Source organism: Arachis ipaensis, chromosome B8, assembly GCF_059453495.1.
Source record: "Arachis ipaensis isolate K30076 ecotype BB chromosome B8, ASM5945349v1, whole genome shotgun sequence".
Lineage (NCBI taxonomy): Eukaryota > Viridiplantae > Streptophyta > Magnoliopsida > Fabales > Fabaceae > Arachis > Arachis ipaensis.
The window spans coordinates 125,958,218-125,979,539 of record NC_142443.1 but is presented as its reverse complement, the minus strand read 5'-3'; the positions used below and the strand labels follow the sequence as shown (position 1 = coordinate 125,979,539).

The 21,322-nt window shown below is 40.8% G+C and overlaps 1 protein-coding gene across 1 annotated transcript; it reads left to right on the top strand.

The window, feature by feature from the left end:
• The first annotated feature begins 9,048 nt into the window (after positions 1-9,048).
• Positions 9,049-10,965, top strand: LOC148549772 (uncharacterized). The gene is made up of 3 exons (XM_088495779.1): positions 9,049-9,097; positions 9,938-10,659; positions 10,798-10,965. The coding sequence occupies exons 1-3, from the start codon at positions 9,049-9,051 to the stop codon at positions 10,963-10,965; spliced, it is 939 nt and encodes a 312-aa protein (XP_088351905.1).
• The last annotated feature ends 10,357 nt before the right edge of the window (positions 10,966-21,322 follow it).

The window sequence follows — 21,322 nt, the reverse complement described above, 5'->3', positions numbered from 1 at the left end:
CCTTTAATCCATGCTCTCTTGTTTATTCGCAATTCAACTGATAAATATAATTGACTTCCTGACTAAGAATTACAAGATAACCATAGATTGCTTCAAACCAACAATCTCCGTGGGATTCGACCCTTACTCACGTAAGGTAATACTTGGACGACCCAGTGCACTTGCTGGTTAGTGGTACGCGTTGCGAAAAGTGTGATTCACAATTCGTGCACCAGCTTACCACTCGGTCCATTTGATGAAGGGTTTCATGAAATCGATCCATTGTTTCCTTGAGACGATCCCTTGATTCTTGTCCTGCTTGGATAACATGATTAGGATCATATGGCTCTTGGGTTGATGGATATGGACATGGTGTATATGGCGGTGATGGTTCTTAGGAGTAATTGGGATGGAATTGGGGTGGTTCTATGTATGGTTCATATGGCTCATAGGGTGGTTGGTATGGTGGATAAGGGTTGGAATCATATGAGGGTGTTTGGTAGTAGGAGGCTTGTGAGTATGGTGGTTCGAACCCATGTTGAGGAGGGGGTTCATAGGTATATGGTGGGGCTTGTTAGTAACTACAAGAGGGTCCACCATAGTTATTGAATTGACATGCATCCCGGAATGGTTTTTATTCATAGTATGTTGGTGGAGGTTGTTGATTGTCACGAAGAGGTCCACCATAACCATTGCCTTGGTATGCATCATAGAATGGTTGTTGCTCATAGTACATTGGAGGGGGTTGTTGCCAAGAGGGTTGATCAAATCCTTGTGGCTCCTCCCATCTTTGATTGTTCCAACCTTGATGCATGTTCCCATTATGGCTTCCATTCCCTACAACATAATTTGAACCAAACTCGTAGCCAAAGGGATGAGAATTCATAGTATCAAGAGAAAATAAAAACACAAAAACAAATAAGGAATAATGAAACTAAAATCCTAAAACTAGAAACAACTAACAAAGAAACAAAAAAGCAAATTTATTCACAATATTCACATTAACCAATAATAAGGCACATATTTGCAATTTCCCGGCAACGACACCATTTTGATGAACGAATTTTTGACGATTTAGAATTCCTCAATAAAATCTCGTTGAAGGTATAGTTTCTAAACCAACAAAGAATCATTTCATACAAAAATTTGGTTGTCACAAGTAACAAACCCCTAAAAATAATAACCGAAGTATTCAAACCTCAGGTCGTCTCTCAAGGAATTGCAGGGAAGTGTACTTATAATTGGTTATGAGATTATATCTTTTTGGGGTTTTGAATAAGGAACAAGAAAAGTAAATTACAGGAATTAAACTAATAGCTAATAAAGCTCTTGGCAAGGTATGAGAATTAGAAGTCCTATCCTAGCTATCCTTATCAATTGTGACATCAATTTTCTATTGCTCCCACTTAGTTAACCTCTAACTATGAAGGAAAGTCAAGTGGATGAATCAATTTGATTCCTCAAGTCCTAGTCAACTCCTAAGGAAAGACTAGCTTTAGAGGGATCCACATCAACTAGCAACTTTCAATTATCAATCAGCAAAGGAGTTTGATAACTCAAGAATCTCTAATTACTCAGCCAAAGCCAAGAATATAAAAATCTAACTTAAAATCCTCCCAAGCATTTTATCAAACACTTGGAAGGCACAACATAAAAGCATAGAAAAACAATAAGAGATAATAAAATCTAAATAACCAATTGCAAGAATCAATAACACAAATTAAAGAAAGTGATCATAAATATGAAATACCTCAAATTGCATTAAATAGAGAAATCAAATCTAACAAGAAAATTCATAAACCAAATGGCAACATAAAGTAATCAACAAAGGAAACAATTAAACTAGAATGCTAGAACAAATAAGAGTAGAAGAGAAACTAAATTGAAATAAGATAGAATTCAAAAATTAAATAGGAATAAACTAAGAATCCTAAAACCTAGAGAGAGGAGAGAGCCTCTCTCTCTAGAGAACTACATTTAAAACCTAAAATTATGTGTATGAAAGTTGTGTGAATGAATGATTAGATGATTCCCCCACTCTGCAGCCTCTAATCTGTGTATTTCGGGCTTGAAACTGTGCCAAAAACAGCCCAGAAATTGCCCCTAGCGATTTTTGATACGTCCAGCACGTGGCTTTGTCACGTGCACGCCCACGTGTACGCGTCGATTGAACTTTCGCAAGGTCACGCGTATGCGTGATCCATGCGTGTGTATTGCCTAACAGCATGGAAACTATGGCAAATTGTATATCATTTCAAAACCCCAGATGTTAGCTTTCTAACGCAACTAAAACCGTCTCACTTGGACCTCTGTAGCTCAGGTTATGATCGATTTAGTACGAAGAAGTCAGGCTTGACAACTCAGCAATTCCTTCAATTTCTTGTATTTTTTCCACTTTTGCATGCTTCATTTCCATCCTCTAAGCCATTCCTTCCCTATAAACCCTGAAAATACTTAACACATATATCACGGCATCGAATGGTAATAAGAGAGAATTAAAATTAGTAATTTAAGGCTACAGAAGCATGTTTTCAATCATAGCATAGAATTAGGAAGGAAAATGTAAAACATGCGAATTATATGAATAAGTGTGAGTTTAGTGGATAAAATCCACTCAATGAAGTACAAAATGTACCACGAAATAGTGGTGCATTAGAGACCCTTCACCCTTCCTAGTAACACAGTGCCTACCCCAAGAGAAGAGTGCAAGGCTATCATAGTGGATACTGAATCCATGAAAAAGGAGGAAACACATGTTGCTAAGGAGTCAGAGGAAGAAAAGACTCGAGAAAAGGTGGGAAGCATATTGTTACACGCCCCACTGGTGGCACAAGAGCCTGAAGTACCACACCCTCAGAAGCTTCAAAAGGAGACCAAGGATGAGCAATTCACTCAATTCTTGGAAATCTGTAAAAAATTACACATTAATATTCCTTTTTCTGAGGTGTTGGAGAAGATGCCTCCCTACATGGCAGTCATGAAAGGCTTTCTTTCTGAGAAGAAGGCCTTGAATGGAGATGAAACTGTAGTCTTGACTAAGGAATACAGTGCACTGATTCAGAGGAAGCTACCCAAGAAGATGCCTGATCTTGGAAGCTTTTTTATCCCTTATACTAGTGGGACTATTACTTTTGAGAAAGCACTGTGTGACCTTGGCTCAAGTATAAATCTGATGCCTCTGTCTGTAATGAAGAAACAGGGAATCCAAGAAGCACAAGAAATAAGGATAACCCTAAAAATAGCTGACAGTCCTTGAGGCAGGCATATGGGCTAGTTGAGAATGTACCTGTCAAGGCTGGAGAGCTATTCCTCCCCGCAGATTTTGTGATGCTTGATATGGAAGAGGATACAGATGACTCTATCATCCTAGGAAGACCATTCCTAGCTACTGGGAGAGCCTTGATAAATGTTGAGAGAGGTGAAATGGTGCTGAGGTTACATGAGGACTACATGATTTTCAACGTTTTTAAACTTTCACCACTCTCTGACAAAGAAGCTACTTGCATACAGAATTCAGTGCTTAAGCCTTCTCACTTGGTGAAAAGACATACAGTCTTCCCTGACATCAAACCTAAGTTTGGTGTTGGGCATTCACCACCCACCAAGGAGGAAAGAGGTTCTAAGAAAAAGGTACCTAAGGGCTGGAGGAACAAGAAGATTTTCACTGAAGATTTCTCACCTGGGATGAAAGTGGTGTTTGCTAGAAGTCTAGTCCTACCTCATACTATGAACAGGATCCTGTCCTTTGAGCATACTGAGCTGATTCATGACAACACAGGAAAGAAGTTCACAATGAGGGGTGAGGATTTAAGCCTCTATGACTATCTTCCTCCTTAGAGGAGTTGACCGTTAAGCTAGTGACGGTAAAGAAGCGCTTGTTGGGAGGCAACCCAACCATAAGTATCCTTAAGTTTATTTCAGTTTTATTTTAGTTTGATTTTATTTTTTATTGATTTCCATAGTTTTCCTAGGTTTAATCTAGTTTGTGATCATGCACAGTGCTTTGAACAGGGACAGAAGGACTCAGAGTGAAGAACAGAATGCCCTGGAGAAGACTAGACTTAGGTGCTAAACTCCAGGGAGGGCGTTTAGTGCCAGAAACGGGGTAGAAGAGATGGCGTTAAATGCCAGGAAGGGTGCATTGACTTGGACGTTTAATGCTCAACATGGGCGTTTTCATAAGTTTTTGCCACCCCCCTTGGGGCGCGCCAGGAGGTCGTTCCTTTTTCGAAAAAAAAAAAGGTTTTAAATTTAAATTCTTCTTCCCCTTCTATCACTCTTATCTTCTTTTGCATTATTTTTACTCATCTGTATTCTCTTCATGTCCCTCTCCATTTTCAATTTTCTTTTCTTGGGGACAAGCAAAGTTTTTAAGTTTGGTGTTGCAGAGCGAGCTCTCGGTTTATATTATCATCAATGGCACCAAAGGGAGGTGAATCATCTTCATGGAAGAGCACAGCCTGAGGAGGGAGCAACAACCACCATGACTGAGATGGTTGAGTTTTATTATCTTTTGCCTTATTTGTTTTCTGTTTTTCAGTGCTTTATCTTATTCCCTGTTATCTGTTTGAGTCTTTGCATGATCATCAGTAGTATTTTATTGCTTTCTAGTTTAGTTATTTATTTTGATATTTTATGCTTGTCTGAAAAGATATCTCATGTATCGCTCACTGAGCTTAAAGAAAAATTCAAAAGAAAAAGAAGTAGTAAAATGCATTGTAAGACCCAGGACTTTTGAAAAGTGTTATTATGAACTATATTCAAATTATGTATTTATTTACAGTTTTAATTTCAGAAATTATTTTATTGAAGATAATTAAAGGCAGTTTTGATTAATTGGATTTGAAATAAATTAATATCGAAACTCTATAATTATGGATTATTTTTCTATTTACAATTTAAAGAGTTAGAAATCCAAAAATAATGAGGTTTAGCTATTTAAATTAGGATTTCATCTAATTTTATAATTATTGAGTTATTTTTTAATTTAAAATTTTAAAGTTAGTAGTTGACAAATAATAAGAATTATATATGATTTAAATTAAATACTTTATATTTTTATAATTCAATACTTTAAGTTTTAGGAATAAAGGAAATTAATTATATTATCTTATATTTTCAGTTAGAGTATTTGATTGAAAACCAATTAGTATTTTGATAAAACAAATAATGTTTTAAAGTAATTTTAAGGATTTAATTAGATTTCAAAGCAAACCCAAAAATCTCCAAATTGAAACCCTAACCCTAATTAACACACATTTTTCCTTTTCCTAAGTGAAACCCTAGCCACCTAAACTCAGCACTAACATACACACACAACACCCAGCAGCAGCTGCTGCAAAAGGAAAAGAAAGAAGAAAGAAAGGGAATTTGGGAAAGGGGGAAGAGGGAGATTCGAGAGGGGAGAGGGCGCCAGTGGAGGGGGAGGAGTTGTCGCACCGTCCCCGCTGTTGGGTCCCCTTGCCATCGTCAGCGAGCAGAGAACGTGCACGAGGAAGGAGAAGACGCCCCTGCCCCCACGTCTATCGTCGTCTCTGTGGGTCCCAGTTGTTGCCGCCATCCTTGCTGCTAAGCCAGCGCCGCCATTGTCATCATTGCAAACTGCTATTGTGCGTGTCGTCGCCGCCACCTCTGAGTCTGTCACCATCAAGCAGAGGCACGGGAAGAGAGAGAGGATTCGCAAGTGAGGGAGAGAACCTGGAAGGGAGGGCCGCGACCAGGGCAGCCGCCATGCCCAATCGCCTTTCGTGTCGCCGGCGCCGTCTTTGTCCGAACTGCCACCAGATCCGCCGCTGCCGAAGCTTCTGGCCGAGCCTCTACTGCCAGAGAACGCCGCTGCCGCCACTGAGATCCACTGCCGGTAAGGGTTTTAAGTTGGTTTTCTTTTACTTTGAGTTTCCGGGAGCTTTATTATCACTGCATGTTTGTTACAGTCACCGTCACCGTAGTTTTGGTCACCGCTGCTGCTCGAGGTGGCTGTCAGGGCTACCGCTAAACCGGTTCAGTGACTGCTGCTATTTCATTTTCTTATTACAGTAAGTGTTAATGTTTTGAAAACCCCTACGTTAGTATTCTGTTATGGTTGGTTATAAACTCTGAGGTTTTGGTAACGTAGGGTCATGTTCTGAGCATTGCATGTCACTTTTAAGTTACTGTGGTTGCCGCGAGAGTGGTTAGGGACTGAGATTGTGGTTGCCGTTGGTTTCAGGTTGAGAGAAAAGGTTCCGTTGACACGTTTGGGTTATAGTTTCGACGAGTCGAGGTAGGGGCTTTTAATAAAATCTAATTTATTTTAAATTGGAATTGTTATAAATTGATATGATGAACAAAATGCTTTTCTGGTGATTATGTAAGTCTTATGAATTGTCTGGTTTGTCTTGGATGAATATAGTTGTCTGTTTGATTTTACTATTGACTGATTTTGTTAAATTGGAGATTTTTGGATTGGTTGATTTGAAATGATTTTGATAGTCTGAAAGTCTGAATTTTGTTTTATTGAAAACTGATTTGGTCTTGAACTCGTAGGAAAGGATTGAGGATTGGTTTGGTTGGGACTCGAAAAGGGTGGCAAAGTCCATGTTTTAGGGGAGGTGCTGCCGAAATTTTTATAAAAATCTGAGACTTTATTTGAAGCATTATTTTGAAAATAATGAATTATGCTTTGAATTAAATTATTGATAAATGAATTATGTTTGAACTTATTTTATTAAGAAAATTATTATATTTTGGATGTGATTTATTTGAGAAAAGAATTATTTTTTAAAGTCGATTCAAAGATGAAAATTCTTATGTTTTGGAATTTGATTTAAGTAAACAGATCTGGAGAAGTTTTAGTGGATTTTAAGAAAAATTGAATTTCGATTAACTAATTTCACTTGACGACGTTTTAGTAAAAGTTTAAAGTATTCTTTGAAATTTTGATTTAGCAAAACTAAAACAATTTCTGAGCCCTTTGGAAACACTACTGATTTTAGAATGAAATTGAAGTTGGATTTCAGTTTAAATGATTTGGTTTTAGTTTAAGTAAGTTGGTTTTGAAATTAATTCGAAATATTTGGATACGTGACTTAGTTTTGGTTTAAATTCTATTTTATTTATTCAAACCAAGAAGCTAAGTTTTTAGAGGTTTTTAATGAAATTAAAGAAATGAGTTAGGTTATTCTCTCCTAAAGTCTTGAAACTTTGCCGAGAAATTTTATGACCAAGTTCTGATTTAGAATGAATGATTTTGAGTCTTTCGGAAGAGATTTTGAATTTGGCATGATTTTAAAGTTGTTTGGAAGTTTTGGAAAGATGTTGCGAAAAGTAGCTCTCTTTTGAAAAGAAAGTTGATTTGAGAAAAGTGATTCTTGGCAAGATGTGAACTGAACACGTTTGTTATTTGAAAGTAAATGGGCCAAGAATAATTTTTGAAATAAGATATTGAGTCTGATTGATTGTGGATATTACTAAGATTGTTGATAAGTTGTGTTCCGAGGGTTACCTGAAACTATAGGTCGATCTCGGACGAGATCTTCTGTGCTGACGTGTCTGGCTTGTAAGTGGTAGCTGGAGCTATCGCGTCCAATTTGTTGGACTGGTGGTGATGCTGATCCTTTTCCACCGGAGGGTGGTGGTACATGCAAGGGACTCCGATGCTTAAGTTAGCAAGGGTATTAAGCAGGTTTTTAGTAGAATCAGAGTATGAGTTATACCTGGGTACGCCATTGTATTTATAATGGTGAGGAGCGACTTCTTTGGAGATAAGATAGTTATCTTATCTTATCTTATCTTATCTTTTTGAGTGAAGTCATCTTATCTTCAAGGGAACTACCCTTACCTCTATAGGCTTGGGTTGCCTTTAGATTTGGGTCATGTTCCTCTGTTTGGGCCTTCTTGGGCCTCTGTAGTGATTTGGCCGAGCTCTTGGAGAAGAGGTCGGATGTTCCTGACCTGAAGAGGTTGGTTGGCTTGTCGTTTGATCATCCCGGGTCGGACATCTCGACCCAGGGTATGAACAGTACCCCTGCTCGAGTGTGGTCTTCCTTTTGAAGTCGAGTCCTTAGTTTTAGGACTTCAATCTTTCTCTGGAGAAGCCGAGCTCGAGCATCGTCGATTTCTTTCTTGTAGAGTTTCCTTTTTGAATGCAGAACGTTTTTCTTTCTTCTTCTTTAATTTTTTTGGAAACGCGCGTTCTTTACCTTGGGAACGTGTGATGGCTTTTAATGCCCCATTAATTCTTTTAATGTTCTGTTTCCTTTTCCTCCCGCTTTTTCATTTCATTTTGAATTTCACCAAAACTTTCTCCTTTCTGTTTCTTCTTTCTCTTTGCTCGTTGTAACTTCCCCCTTTCTGTTTTATTTTTCTCTTCGTTCTCTGGCCCCCAAGTTTTCACGTCTTCGTGCCTTCCTTGGAGTGGTTGTTGGTGTGGGCTCGCCGTCCGTCTTCATCGCCTTTCTTACTTTTACAGGTTGGTCCTCTTTTCTTCTTCTTTCTTCCCACATTTTTGAAAAGTTTTGATCTTGCTTGGTTTCGTGTTAAAAAGCTTGAATCTTTTCTGTGTTTGTCGTGCATCTGCCTATTACTATAATGTGTGCTTTGGGAGTGTCTTTGATTTTGAATGATCCTTCTGCATTTAGGGTTTTTGCGTGCCGTTTATTGTTTCCAGTTTGTGTCCTTTGATATGAACTGCATGTCGTTACTGAGGCTTATGAATATGCTTGTTTCTAAAAAAGATTGCTCCTTTGATGACTTTCGCCATGTTGGTAGTTTTCTTTGTTGATAAATTTGTAGGAGATAGGGATTTTCTGATGGCTTGCTTTGATTTTCTTCTCGTGTCGTTGCTTGTTTGGAAGGGGATTATTTTTCTTTGCTGAGAGTTTTATTGGGATGTAGCCTTGTAGACTTTTTTCTGAGTCCTTACTCTGTCCTTGCCTCCAAAGGATGCCCCTGGACCTTGGTGTATGTCCTGGGGTTTTCCTTTTATTGTTTGTATGCTTGAGTCATGTTTTGTCCGAGCTGATTTCTTTTTGCCCGAGCTGTTTTGGTGAGTAATCCATCTTCTTTTTCTGGCTATAGGACTAGTTGACCATGTCTTCTCGCAAAAATATTGTCGAGACGTCTTCCAAGGTTCCTGAGGGTATGTCCGACTGGCTGGACTCCCTTGTCCTGATGTGTGTTTCTGTAGTTAATTCTGAATTCTGTGCGGAGCTTAGAAAACATCATCAAATCTGTAGTAGTAGAGATCAGGAGAACAACTATGAACTGGTAGCACCTGATTCTGATGAAAGGGTTTGCTTCCTTGTTCTGACCCAGGGAGAGTGCCCCTTCTTTTATGTGTACGACTTTTTTTTTAGCCAAATGAACATCACCCTTCCTTTCACCCCCTTTGAGACCGACCTGTTGTGGTCGTGTAACGTAGCTCCATCCCAGCTTCATCCAAACTCGTGGGGCTTTATCAAGATCTTTCAGTTGCTTTGTCAAGAATTTGATGTAAAACCTTCTCAAACTCTCTTCTTTTATCTCTTTGTGTTGACCAAACCTGGGACTACCAAAAAGAAAGCTTCTTGGATTTCTTTCAGGTCTGCCCAAGGACACAAAATTTTTTCTATGTATGATGAGTCTTTTAGGGATTTTAAGAATTACTTTTTTAAGGTCCGAGCTGTTGAAGGAGCTCGACCTTTCTTTTTGGATGAGAATGGCGAGCCCATCTTTCCTTTAGAATGACAAAGGAATGTAGTGGTATCTAGGTACACTTGGGAGATGTTGGATAAAATTGAGCAAGCTTTTGTAACTATGTTGGAGGAGAACTGGGGGCAGCCTCCCCATCTTGATACTAATAAATTTTTAGGAAATCCTTTGCTTCTCCGAGCTGAACTGGGTAGGGGTCGACTTCCTTTATATTTGTCGTACTTGTTTATTTTGTTGAGCTCCTTCCTTTTCCTTCCAGTTTATAACTTGGTTTCTTGTGTATTTTCAGAGATGATAAAAAATAACGAATCTATGAAGGCCTTTAAGAAGGCGAGAAAAGCTACAGCAGCACAGCACATCTCGGTTAAAGTTGCTGGGGAAGGATCTTCCCAGGTTCCTCCCAAGAAGCCTGTTTTGAATACTGCTGGGCCGAGGAAGATGATTCCTACGCCTCAGGTCCGTTTAGTTGATCCCCTCCAGACTTCTACTGCTACCTCTTCTCCCTCTGCCAGCCCTTTTCCCAAAAGACAAAGGACTGTGGAACCTTTTAATTTGGATGCTCCCGACTTCGATGCTGTTGGTTTTGTTGATCAACAGATTGCTCCTTACGGTGTTATTCCTACTGACGATGTCTCCCTTCTTCGCCATTTGGATTTCATCACTCGGAGTAGTATTAATATGGCTCATATGGGAGCAGCTTTATATCGGACTGCTCAAGATCTTCCAATTCATGCAACCAAAGCTTTTATGGAAGAGGCCAAATCAGAGTTCGACCGGATTAAGGGTTTGAAGGAGGAGCTTGAGGTGAAGGTGGAGAAGCTGGAAAAGGAGTTGAGGGGTGAGAAGACTCGGGCTATTGCTGTTGTGGCTTCTGCAAAGTTGGCTGAGGATATGGAGCTGAAGCATAAGGAGAGCTATGTCTTTACTTATAGGGAGGTGATGGACCTTAGGGAGAGTTTAGAATCAGCTCGGGCTGATTATGCCGAACTCCAGGGTCATCTCGTCGGCAGTGTGAATGCTGCTTACGAGAATTTGAAGGATCAGGTTCGAGTTCTTGCGCCCGAGCTTGACTTAACCCTTTTTAGCCTGGACAACATTGTAAGAGATGGTAAGATTGTCCCTGATGACCCTGATGATGATGATGATGAGGTCGACCCTCCTCCTGTACCATCTGCCAAAGCCTCTGTTGTCCCGCCTTCCTCAACTCCAGCAGCTGAAGTCGGTCAGCCCGAGTCCGATCCTGACATCCAGATCCTGAACCGAGATGATGGGACGGTAGATGCGGTACTGCTTCAGACTCGTCCTCCTTCTCCTTGAGATGTTGCTACTGGGAAGTCTTTGGATCATTTATAATTTTTCTTTGACATATTATAAACAGCCCGGTCTGTGGCCTTTTTAAACTTTTATTTCTGTAATTGGTGGTTTGTCCGACTTTGGATACTTTAGTTGCTTTTCCTTTAGCAACCTTATTTTGAAAAAACAAAGTAGTTTCTCGAGCTCTTGGGGTCGGCTTCAAGTGGCCTCTTCAGTCTGTTTATCATAGTAATCTTGTTTTTTGCGATATGCTTGTCGATTGCTTGCTTTAGCATTCTTTAGGGTGTTGGAATCTTGTTTTCCGACCTCCTTTGGTTGCCTTTGTACTTTAATACTTGTAGACTTTCTGGGTCCAATTTGGAGTCCCTTGTGGCGCATATCTTCTGTCGATCGATGTCTTTGAATTAATTTTAGTAATCCTTTGAGGTTTACTTCTTATACTTCTGTAGTTTTGGTCCGACTTCTTCATCTCGGTTTGTCTAAAGTTATTTCTACTAATCCATTTTATTTAGGTCTTTTTTATGGATTACTTTTTATAACTTCGTAGGTTTGTTTGGGCTGACTTCCTCATGCCAATCCCTTCTAAGTTATTTTTAGTAATCCATTTTATTTGGACCTTTGTCAGATCTCTTTTTAGGAATTACTTTTTATAACTTTTTGATTTTGTTGGGCCGACTTCATCATGTTGGTCCCTTCTAAGTTATTTCTAGTAATCCATTTCATTTGGACCCTTTTCAGGTTTCTTTTATGGATTACTTTTATAACTGTGATTTTGTTGGGCCGACTTCATCATGTCGGTCCCTTCTAAGTTATTTCTAGTAATCCTGTTTTTTAGGGCTGGCCAGGCCTCTTTCTAGTGATTACTTTTTATAACTTTGGTTATTGTGGTCGACTGGTCCGACTTCTTTACGTCGGTCCGTCTTTAAGTTATTTTTAGCAACCCATTTTCATTAGGACCTCGTCAGGTCCTTTCCTATGGATCACTTTTGATAACTTCTTGCATTATTCTGTTTTTGCCGCTTTTCATCTTTGCCGATTTTGTAGAAATTGAGTTTGATCCTCGTTTGGTCGACCTTTTGATGAATTTGGTTTTCATCTTCGTTGGTCTTTATTGTGATCGAGTAGTGAATTTGATTTTCACTTTCTGCCGATCTGTAGCTTTGTAATCGGGCGATGAATTTTTTTGCGTTTCAGATTAATGCGTCTTGATAAGAGGATTTGTAGAAAATCTAAAAAACTTTATTCAAAATAAAGGATATGCAAATATATACATGTGGGCGTTTTATCCCTCTAAGTCAGGTAGTTGATGGATCTTGGCTCGGTGCCTCGTTAAAAAACCTTTTTCAGGAAAAAGAGTGCACATCATCCTAAGATCTTTATTACCTCCTAACTGTAATACCTTCTTAAGTTGCAGGCGTGCCATGACCTTGGAAGCTCTCGCCCTTCGAGTTTGGTCAGCCTGTAGTAGCCCTTTCCGAGTACTTCTACGACTCGGTAGGGTCCTTTCCAGTTTGCTGCCAGCTTTCCCTCTCCCGATCGACTTGTTCCAATATCATTTCGAATTAAGATGAGGTCGTTGTTGGCAAAGCTTTGCTGTACTACCTTCTGATTGTATCTTGAGGTCATTCGACGTTTTAACGCCTCTTCCTTGATCCGAGCTCTTTCTCGGATTTCTGGATGTAGGTCGAGTTCTTCCCTTTGAAGTTGGGAGTTGGCCTCTTCACTGTAGTGGATCACTCTGGGCGATCCTTCTTCGACCTCCACTGGGATCATTGCCTCCATTCTATAAGCTAGTCGAAAAGGTGATTCCAATGTGGTAGAGTGTGGAGTTGTCCGATATGCCCATAGGACTTGTGGGAGCTCTTCAGCCTAGGCTCCCTTCGTGTCCTGTAATCTCCATTTTAACCCAGTCAGTATGACTTTGTTGGCAGCTTCTGCTTGTCCATTAGCCTGGGGGTGTTCTACAGATGTGAATTGGTGCTTTATTTTCAAGTCGGCCACCAATTTTCTGAAGCCTGTGTCTGTAAACTGAGTGCCATTGTCTGTGGTGATGGAGTATGGAACCCCAAACCTTGTGACAATGTTTCTATATAGGAATTTTCTACTTCTTTGAGCGGTGGCTTTAGCTAGGGGCTCTGCCTCGATCCACTTTGTAAAATAGTCTACCCCAACGATGAGGAACTTGACCTGTCCTGATCCTTGGGGGAAGGGTCCAAGGAGGTCGAGTCCCCATCTTGCAAATGGCCAAGGTGAGGTCACACTGATGAGTTCCTCTGGTGGGGCGACGTGAAAATTGGCATGTTTCTGACATGGTGGACATGTCTTTACGAATTCTATTGCTTCTTTTTGTAAAGTTGGCCAATAGAATCCAGCTCGGAGTACTTTTTGTTGAGGGCTTGTGCTTCGAGATGGTTGCCACAGATGCCACTGTGTATTTCTTCTAAAACTTCCTTAGTGTTGGAAGTCGGCACACATTTTAACAATGGTGTTGACATCCCTCTCTTGTATAGAGTATTGTTTATGATGGTGTAGTACTGTGCCTCCCGTTTTAACCTCTTTGCCTCCTTCTTATCTGCAGGGAGTATTTCTGTTTTGAGGTAGTTAATTATGGGAGTCATCCATCCTTGATCCAGACTGGTTATGGCTAGGACTTTCTCTTCTTCTGAAATTGACGAGTTCTGTAGTATCTCCTGAATGAGGCTTTTATTATTGCCCCTGGTTTGGTGCTGGCTAGTTTTGAGAGTGCATCAGCTTGAGCATTCTATTTCCGAGGTATGTGGCGGACCTCATACTCTTTGAGTTGTCCGAGTTGTTCTTTGGTTTTGTCCAAGTACTTTTTCATGGTAAGATCCTTGGCTTGGTAGCTCCCTGCAATTTGTGAGGTGACCACTTGTGAGTCGCTAAAGATGATAAGTTTTTGGGCTCCGACCTCTTTAGCCAGCTTTAAACCATCTAGTAATGCCTCATATTCGGCTTGGTTGTTCGAAGCAGGGAACCCGAATTTGAGGGAAAGTTCAATTTGGGTTCCCTGGTTGCTTTCAATTATCACACCTGCGCCACTTCCAGTTTTGTTTGAGGAACCGTCTATGTAGAGATTCCATTCTGTAGGGATTTTTGGGGTGTCTGGAAACTCTGCAATGAAATCGGCCAGATGTTGTGATTTGATGGATGTCCGAGCTTCATATTGGAGGTCGAATTCGGACAACTCGATTGCCCATTGTAAGATTCTTCCTGCTAAGTCTATTTTCTGTAGAATGCCTTTTATGGGCTGGTTGGTCCGAACCTTGATGATGTGGGCTTGGAAATATGGGCGAAGTCGTCGAGATGTGAGTATGAGAGTGGTGCACGAATTGTGAATCACACTTTTCACAACGCGTACCACTAACCAGCAAGTGCACTGGGTCGTCCAAGTAATACCTCACGTGAGTAAGGGTCGAATCCCACGGAGATTGTTGGTTTGAAGCAATCTATGGTTATCTTGTAAATCTTAGTCAGGAAGTCAATTAAGTTTATCAGTTGAATTACGAATAACCAAGAGAGCATAAATTAAAGGTTACTTGTTGTGCAGTGATGGAGAATATGTTGGAGTTTTGGAGATGCTTTGTCTTCTGAATCTCTGCTTTCCTCTGTCTTCTGATTCACGCACGCACGTCCTCCTATGGCAAGCTGTGTGTTGGTGGATCACCGTTGTCAATGGCTACCTTCCATCCTTCCAGTGAAAACTACGCTCACGCGCTCTGTCACAGCACGGCTAATCACCGGTTGGTTCTCGATCCGGTTGGAATAGAATTTACTATCCTTTTGCGTCTGTCACTAACGCCCAGCCTTCAGGAGTTTGAAGCTCGTCACAGTCATTCAATCCTTGAATCCTACTCAGAATACCACAGACAAGGTTTAGACTTTCCGGATTCTCATGAATGCCGCCATCAGTTCTAGCTTATACCACGGAGATTCTGATTAAAGAATCTAAGAGATGCTCATTCAATCGGATATAGAACGGAGGTGGTTGTCAATCACACGTTCGTGGTTTGAGGAAGGTGATGAATGTCACAGATCATCACCTTCATCACAGTTAAGCGCGAATAAACATCTTAGATAGGAACAAGCGTGTTTGAATGGAAAACAGAAATACTTGCATTAATTCATCGAGACACAGCAGAGCTCCTCACCCCCAACAATGGGGTTTAGAGACTCATGCCGTCAGAGAATACAAAGTTTAGATCTGAAATGTCATGAGATACAAAATAAGTCTCTAAAAGTTGTTTAAATACTAAACTAGTAGCCTAGGTTTACAAAAATTGGATAAACTATGATGGATGATGCAGAGATCCACTTCTGGGGCCCACTTGGTGTGTGCTGGGGCCCACTTGGTGTGTGCTGGGGCTGAGACTTAAGCAATTCACGTGCAGAGGCCATTTGTGGAGTTGAACGCCAGTTTTTGTGCCAGTTTGGGCGTTCAACTCCAGCTTTTGATCCTTTTCTGGCGCTGGATGCCAGAATTGGGCAGAGGACTGGCGTTGAACGCCAGTTTACGTCATCTATCCTTGTGCAAAATATGGACTATTATATATTGCTGGAAAGCCCTGGATGTCTACTTTCCAACGCAATTGGAAGCACGCCATTTCGAGTTCTGTGGCTCCAGAAAATCCACTTTGAGTGCAGGGAGGTCAGAATCCAACAGCATCAGCAGTCCTTTTTCAGCCTGAATCAGATTTTTGCTCAACTCCTTCAATTTCAGCCAGAAAAATACCTGAAATTACAGAAAAACACACAACTCATAGTAAAGTCCAGAAATATGAATTTTTCCTAAAAACTAACAAAAATAGACTAAAAACTAACTAAAACATACTCTAAACTATATGAAATTATCCCCAAAAAGCGTATAAAATATCCGCTCATCACAACACCAAACTTAAACTGTTGCTTGTCCTCAAGCAACTAGACAAATAAAATAGAAGACTAATAAGTTGAGAAGCAATAATATCTCAGAGTTTTTGAGTGAAGCTCAGATTCTACTTAGATGAGCGGGACTAGTAGCTTTTTGCTTCTGAACAGTTTTGGCATCTCACTTTATCCATTGAAGCTCAGAGTGATTGGCATCTATAGGAACTTAGAACTCAGATAGTGTTATTGATTCTCCTAGTTCAGTGTGATGATTCTTGAACACAGCTTCTTTATGAGTCTTGGCCGTGGCCCTAAGCACTTTGTTTTCCAGTATTACTACCGGATACATAAATGCCACAGACACATAACTGGGTGAACCTTTTCAGATTGTGACTCAGCTTTGCTAAAGTCCCCAATTAGAGGTGTCCAGAGTTCTTAAGCACACTCTTCTTTTTGCCTTGGACCTTGACTTTAACCGCTCAGTCTCAAGTTTTCACTTGACACCTTCACGCCACAAGCACATGGTTAGGGACAGCTTGGTTTAGCCGCTTAGACCAGGATTTTATTCCTGTAGGCCCTCCTATCCACTGATGCTCAAAGCCTTGGGATCCTTTTTATTTGCCCTTGCCTTTTGGTTTTAAGGGTTATTGGCTTTTTGCTCTTGCCTCTTGGTTTTAAGAGCTTTTGGCTTTTTCTGCTTGCTTTTTCTTTTTCTTTCTAATTTTTTTTTCGCCTATTTTAATATACATATATATTTTTTTTTTTCTGCAAGCTTTGTTCTTTGCTGCTTTTTCTTGCTTCAAGAATCATTTTTATGATTTTTCAGATTATCAATAACATGTCTCATGTTCATCATTCTTTCAAGAGCCAACATATTTAACAGTCTTAAACAACAAATTCAAGAGACATATGCACTGTTCAAGCATTCATTCAGAAGACAGAAAGCGTTGCCACCACATGTTACTAATTAGAATTTTTCTTATTAAAAACTCGAAATTTTATTACCTCTTATTCAAAAGATCTACTATTTTATTCATGTTTGCTGATGATGAGAAAAATAGACTATAACTTAATTGGGGATAAAATCAAACTAGACGCTAATTACTACTAATGATCATGTAATGAAGACACAAACATAGATAAGCACTTAACATAGAGAAAACGAAAAACAGAGAAAGTAAGAACAAGGAACGAGTCCACCTTAGTGATGATGGCATTTCCTTCTTGAGGCACCAATGATGTTCTTGAGCTCTTTTATGTCTCTTCCTTGCCTTTGTGGCTTGATTCCTAGTGATTTTTGGTATTTCTATCCTCAGTTGCTTCCAATAATTATGTGGAGGGAAGTGCATCCCCTGAGGTATCTCTTGATTTGCAGCCACATGTTCTACTACTGAGCTATAGATCCTTCACATAATTGTGATGTCCACACCAAACTTAGAATGTTGCTCGCCCTCGAGCAAAAGAAGAGGGAATAGATGAAGAAGAAGATGTGGAAATAAAAAAAACTAGGAGTATGAGGAGGGAAGGTGGGGATCCTGTGGGGTCCACAGATCTTGAAATGATCTTGTGAGGTCCACAGATCTTGAGGTGTTAAGGCATTTACATCCCTGCACCAATTTGGGCATGCAAAATGCCCTTGCACACAACTCTGGGCGTTCAGCGCCAGGTTGGTGCCTATTTTGGGCGTTCAACGCCCCTTTGCTGCCATTTCTGGCGTTGAACGCCAGAACCATGCTTGTTCTGGGCGTTCAGCGCCAGGATGCTCCCATTCTGGGCGTTCAGCGCCAGAACTATGCTCTGTTCTGGCGTTTGAACGCCAGACAGATGCTCCTCCAGGGTGTGATTTTTCTTCTGCTGTTTTTGATTCCGTTTTTGATTTTTTTTTGTTTATTTTGTGACTCCACATGATCATGAACCTAAGAAAACATGAAAAACAATAAAAATAAGAATTAGATAAACATTGGGTTGCCTCCCAACAAGCGCTTCTTTAATGTCCTTAGCTGGACCTTGCTGAGCTTTTAATCTAGCTTCAGCCTTGAGCATTCTTGCTCAATGTTGCCTTCTAGATAATGCTTGATTCTCTGTCCATTGACAATGAACTTCTTATCAGAATCAATATCTTGAAGCTCCACGTAACCATATGGTGATACACTTGTAATCACGTATGGTCCCCTCCACCGGGATTTCAGTTTCCCGGGGAATAGCCTGAGTCTAGAGTTAAACAACAGAACCTTCTGTCCTGGTTCAAAGATTCTAGATGACAGCTTTCTGTCATGCCACTTTTTTTATTTTTCTTTATATAGCTTGGCATTTTCGAAAGCTGTGAATCTGAACTCCTCTAGCTCATTTAGCTGGAGCAATCTTTTTTCTCCTGCTAATTTGGCATCAAAGTTTAGGAATCTGGTTGCCCAGTAGGCCTTATGTTCCAGTTCCACGGGCAGGTGACATGCCTTACCATACACCAGTTGGTATGGAGAGGTCCCTATAGGGGTCTTGAATGCTGTTCTGTAAGCCCACAGAGCATCATCCAAGCTCCTTGCCCAATCCTTTCTACGGGTATTTACTGTCCGTTCCAGGATTCTCTTTAATTCTCTATTAGAGACTTCAGCCTGCCCATTGGTTTGTGGATGATATGGAGTGGCCACCTTGTGGCAAATTCCATACCAAACCATGGCAGAGTAAAGCTGTTTATTGCAGAAGTGAGTGCCCCCATCACTGATTAGTACTCTAGGGACACCAAACCTGCTAAAAATATGTTTCTGGAGGAATTTCAGCACTGTTTTAGTATCATTGGTGGGTGTGGCAATAGCTTCAACCCATTTTGATACATAGTCAACTGCCACCAGAATATAAGTGTTTGAGTATGATGGTGGGAAAGGTCCCATAAAGTCAATTCCCCATACGTCAAACAACTCAATTTCCAAGATTCCTTCTTGAGGCATGGCGTAACCATGAGGCAGATTACCAGCTCTTTGGCAACTGTCACAATTACGTACAAACTCTCGGGAATCTTTATAGAGTGTGGGCCAATAGAAGCCACATTGGAGGACCTTGGTGGCTGTTCGCTCACCTCCGAAATGGCCTCCATATTGAGATCCGTGGCAATGCCACAGGATCCGCTGTGCTTCTTCTCTAGGCACGCACCTACGGATAATTCCGTCTGCACATCTCTTAAAGAGATAAGGTTCATCCCACAAGTAGTACTTTGCATCAGTAATTAATTTCTTCTTTTGTATCCTGTTGTACTCCTTGGGTATGAACCTTGCAGCTTTATAGTTTGCAATATCGACAAACCATGGTGCTTCCTGAATGGCGAATAAATGCTCATCAGGAAACGTCTCAGAGATCTCAAGAGAAGGGAGGGGCGTCCCTTCCACTGGCTCTATCCGGGACAGATGATCAGCCACTTGGTTCTCTGTCCCTTTTTTGTCTCTTATTTCTATATCAAACTCTTGCAGAAGCAATACCCATCTGATGAGCCTGGGTTTTGAATCCTGCTTTGTGAGTAGATACTTAAGAGCAGCATGGTCAGTATACACAATCACTTTTGATCCTACTAAGTATGATCTGAACTTGTCAATGGCGTAAACCACTGCAAGTAGTTCTTTTTCTGTGGTTGTGTAATTTTTCTGGGCATCATTTAGAACGCGACTGGCATAATAAATGACATGCAGAAGCTTGTCATGCCTCTGTCCCAATACTGCACCAATGGCATGATCACTGGCATCACACATTAGCTCAAATGGTAATGTCCAGTCTGGTGCAGAAATGACTGGTGCTGTGACCAGCTTAGCTTTCAGCGTTTCAAATGCCTGTAGGCATGCTGTGTCAAACACAAATGGCGTGTCAGCAGCTAGCAGATTGCTTAGAGGTTTTGCGATTTTTGAAAAATCCTTTATAAACCTCCTATAGAATCCTGCATGTCCTAGAAAGCTTCTGATTGCCTTAACATTGGCAGATGGTGGTAATTTCTCAATTACCTCTATCTTTGCTTGATCCACCTCTATTCCCTTGTTTGAGATTTTATGCCCAAGAACAATTCCTTCAGTCACCATGAAGTGACACTTTTCCCAGTTTAAAACTAGGTTGGTTTCTTGGCATCTTTTCAGAACAAGTTTCAGGTGATCAAGACAGGAGTTGAATGAGTCTCCATATACTGAGAAGTCATCCATGAAGACTTCCAGAAATTTTTCCACCATGTCAGAGAAAATAGAGAGCATGCATCTCTGGAAGGTTGCAAGCGCATTACATAGCCCAAATGGCATCCTTCTATAAGCAAACACTCCAGATGGGCATGTGAATGCTGTTTTCTCTTGATCCTGGGGATCCACTGCAATCTGGTTATAGCCTGAATAGCCATCCAAAAAGCAGTAATAATCATGACCTGCTAGTCTCTCTAGCATCTGGTCTATGAATGGTAAAGAAAAATGATCCTTTCTGGTGGCTGTATTGAGCCTTCTGTAGTCAATACACATGCGCCACCCTGTAACTGTTCTTGTGGGAACCAGTTCATTTTTTTCATTATGAATCACTGTCATGCCTCCCTTTTTTGGGACGACTTGAACAGGGCTCACCCAGGGGCTATCAGAAATAGGATAAATAATCCCAGCCTCTAGTAACTTGGTGACCTCTTTCTGCACCACTTCCTTCATGGCTGGATTTAGCCGCCTCTGTGGTTGAACCACTGGTTTGGCATTATCCTCCAATAGGATTTTGTGCATGCATCTAGCTGGGCTTATGCCCTTAAGGTCACCTATGGACCACCCAAGAGCTGTCTTGTGTGTCCTTAGCACTTGAATAAGTGCTTCCTCTTCCTGTGAATTTAAAGCAGAGCTTATGATCACTGGAAAAGTGTCACCTTCTCCCAGAAATGCATATTTCAAGGATGGTGGTAGTGGCTTGAGCTCGGGTTTAGGAGGTTTTTCCTCTTTCAGAAGAAAGTTCAGAGGCTCTTTCATGTCCTCTGAATCCTCCAAATCAGGCTGAACATCTTTAAAGATGTCTTCCAACTCTGATTCGAGACTCTCAGCCATGTTGATCTCTTCTACCAAAGAGTCAATGAGATCAACTTTCATGCAGTCTGTTGATGTGTCTGGATGCTGCATGGCTTTGACAGCGTTCAACTTAAACTCATCATCATTGACTCTCAGGGTTATTTCCCCTGTTGGACATCAATGAGGGATCGTCCAGTTGCTAGGAAGGGTCTTCCTAGAATGAGAGTAGCACTCTTGTGCTCCTCCATTTCCAGCACAACAAAGTCAGTGGGAAAGGCGAATGGCCCAACTCTGACAATCATGTCCTCAATCACGCCTGATGGGTATTTAGTGGAACCATCAGCAAGTTGGAGACATATCCGGGTTGGTTTAACTTTTTCAGTTAAGCCAAGCTTCCTGATAGTGGATGCAGGTATCAGGTTGATGCTTGCCCCAAGATCACATAAAGCTGTCTTGGTGCAATCACCTTCTAATATGCATGG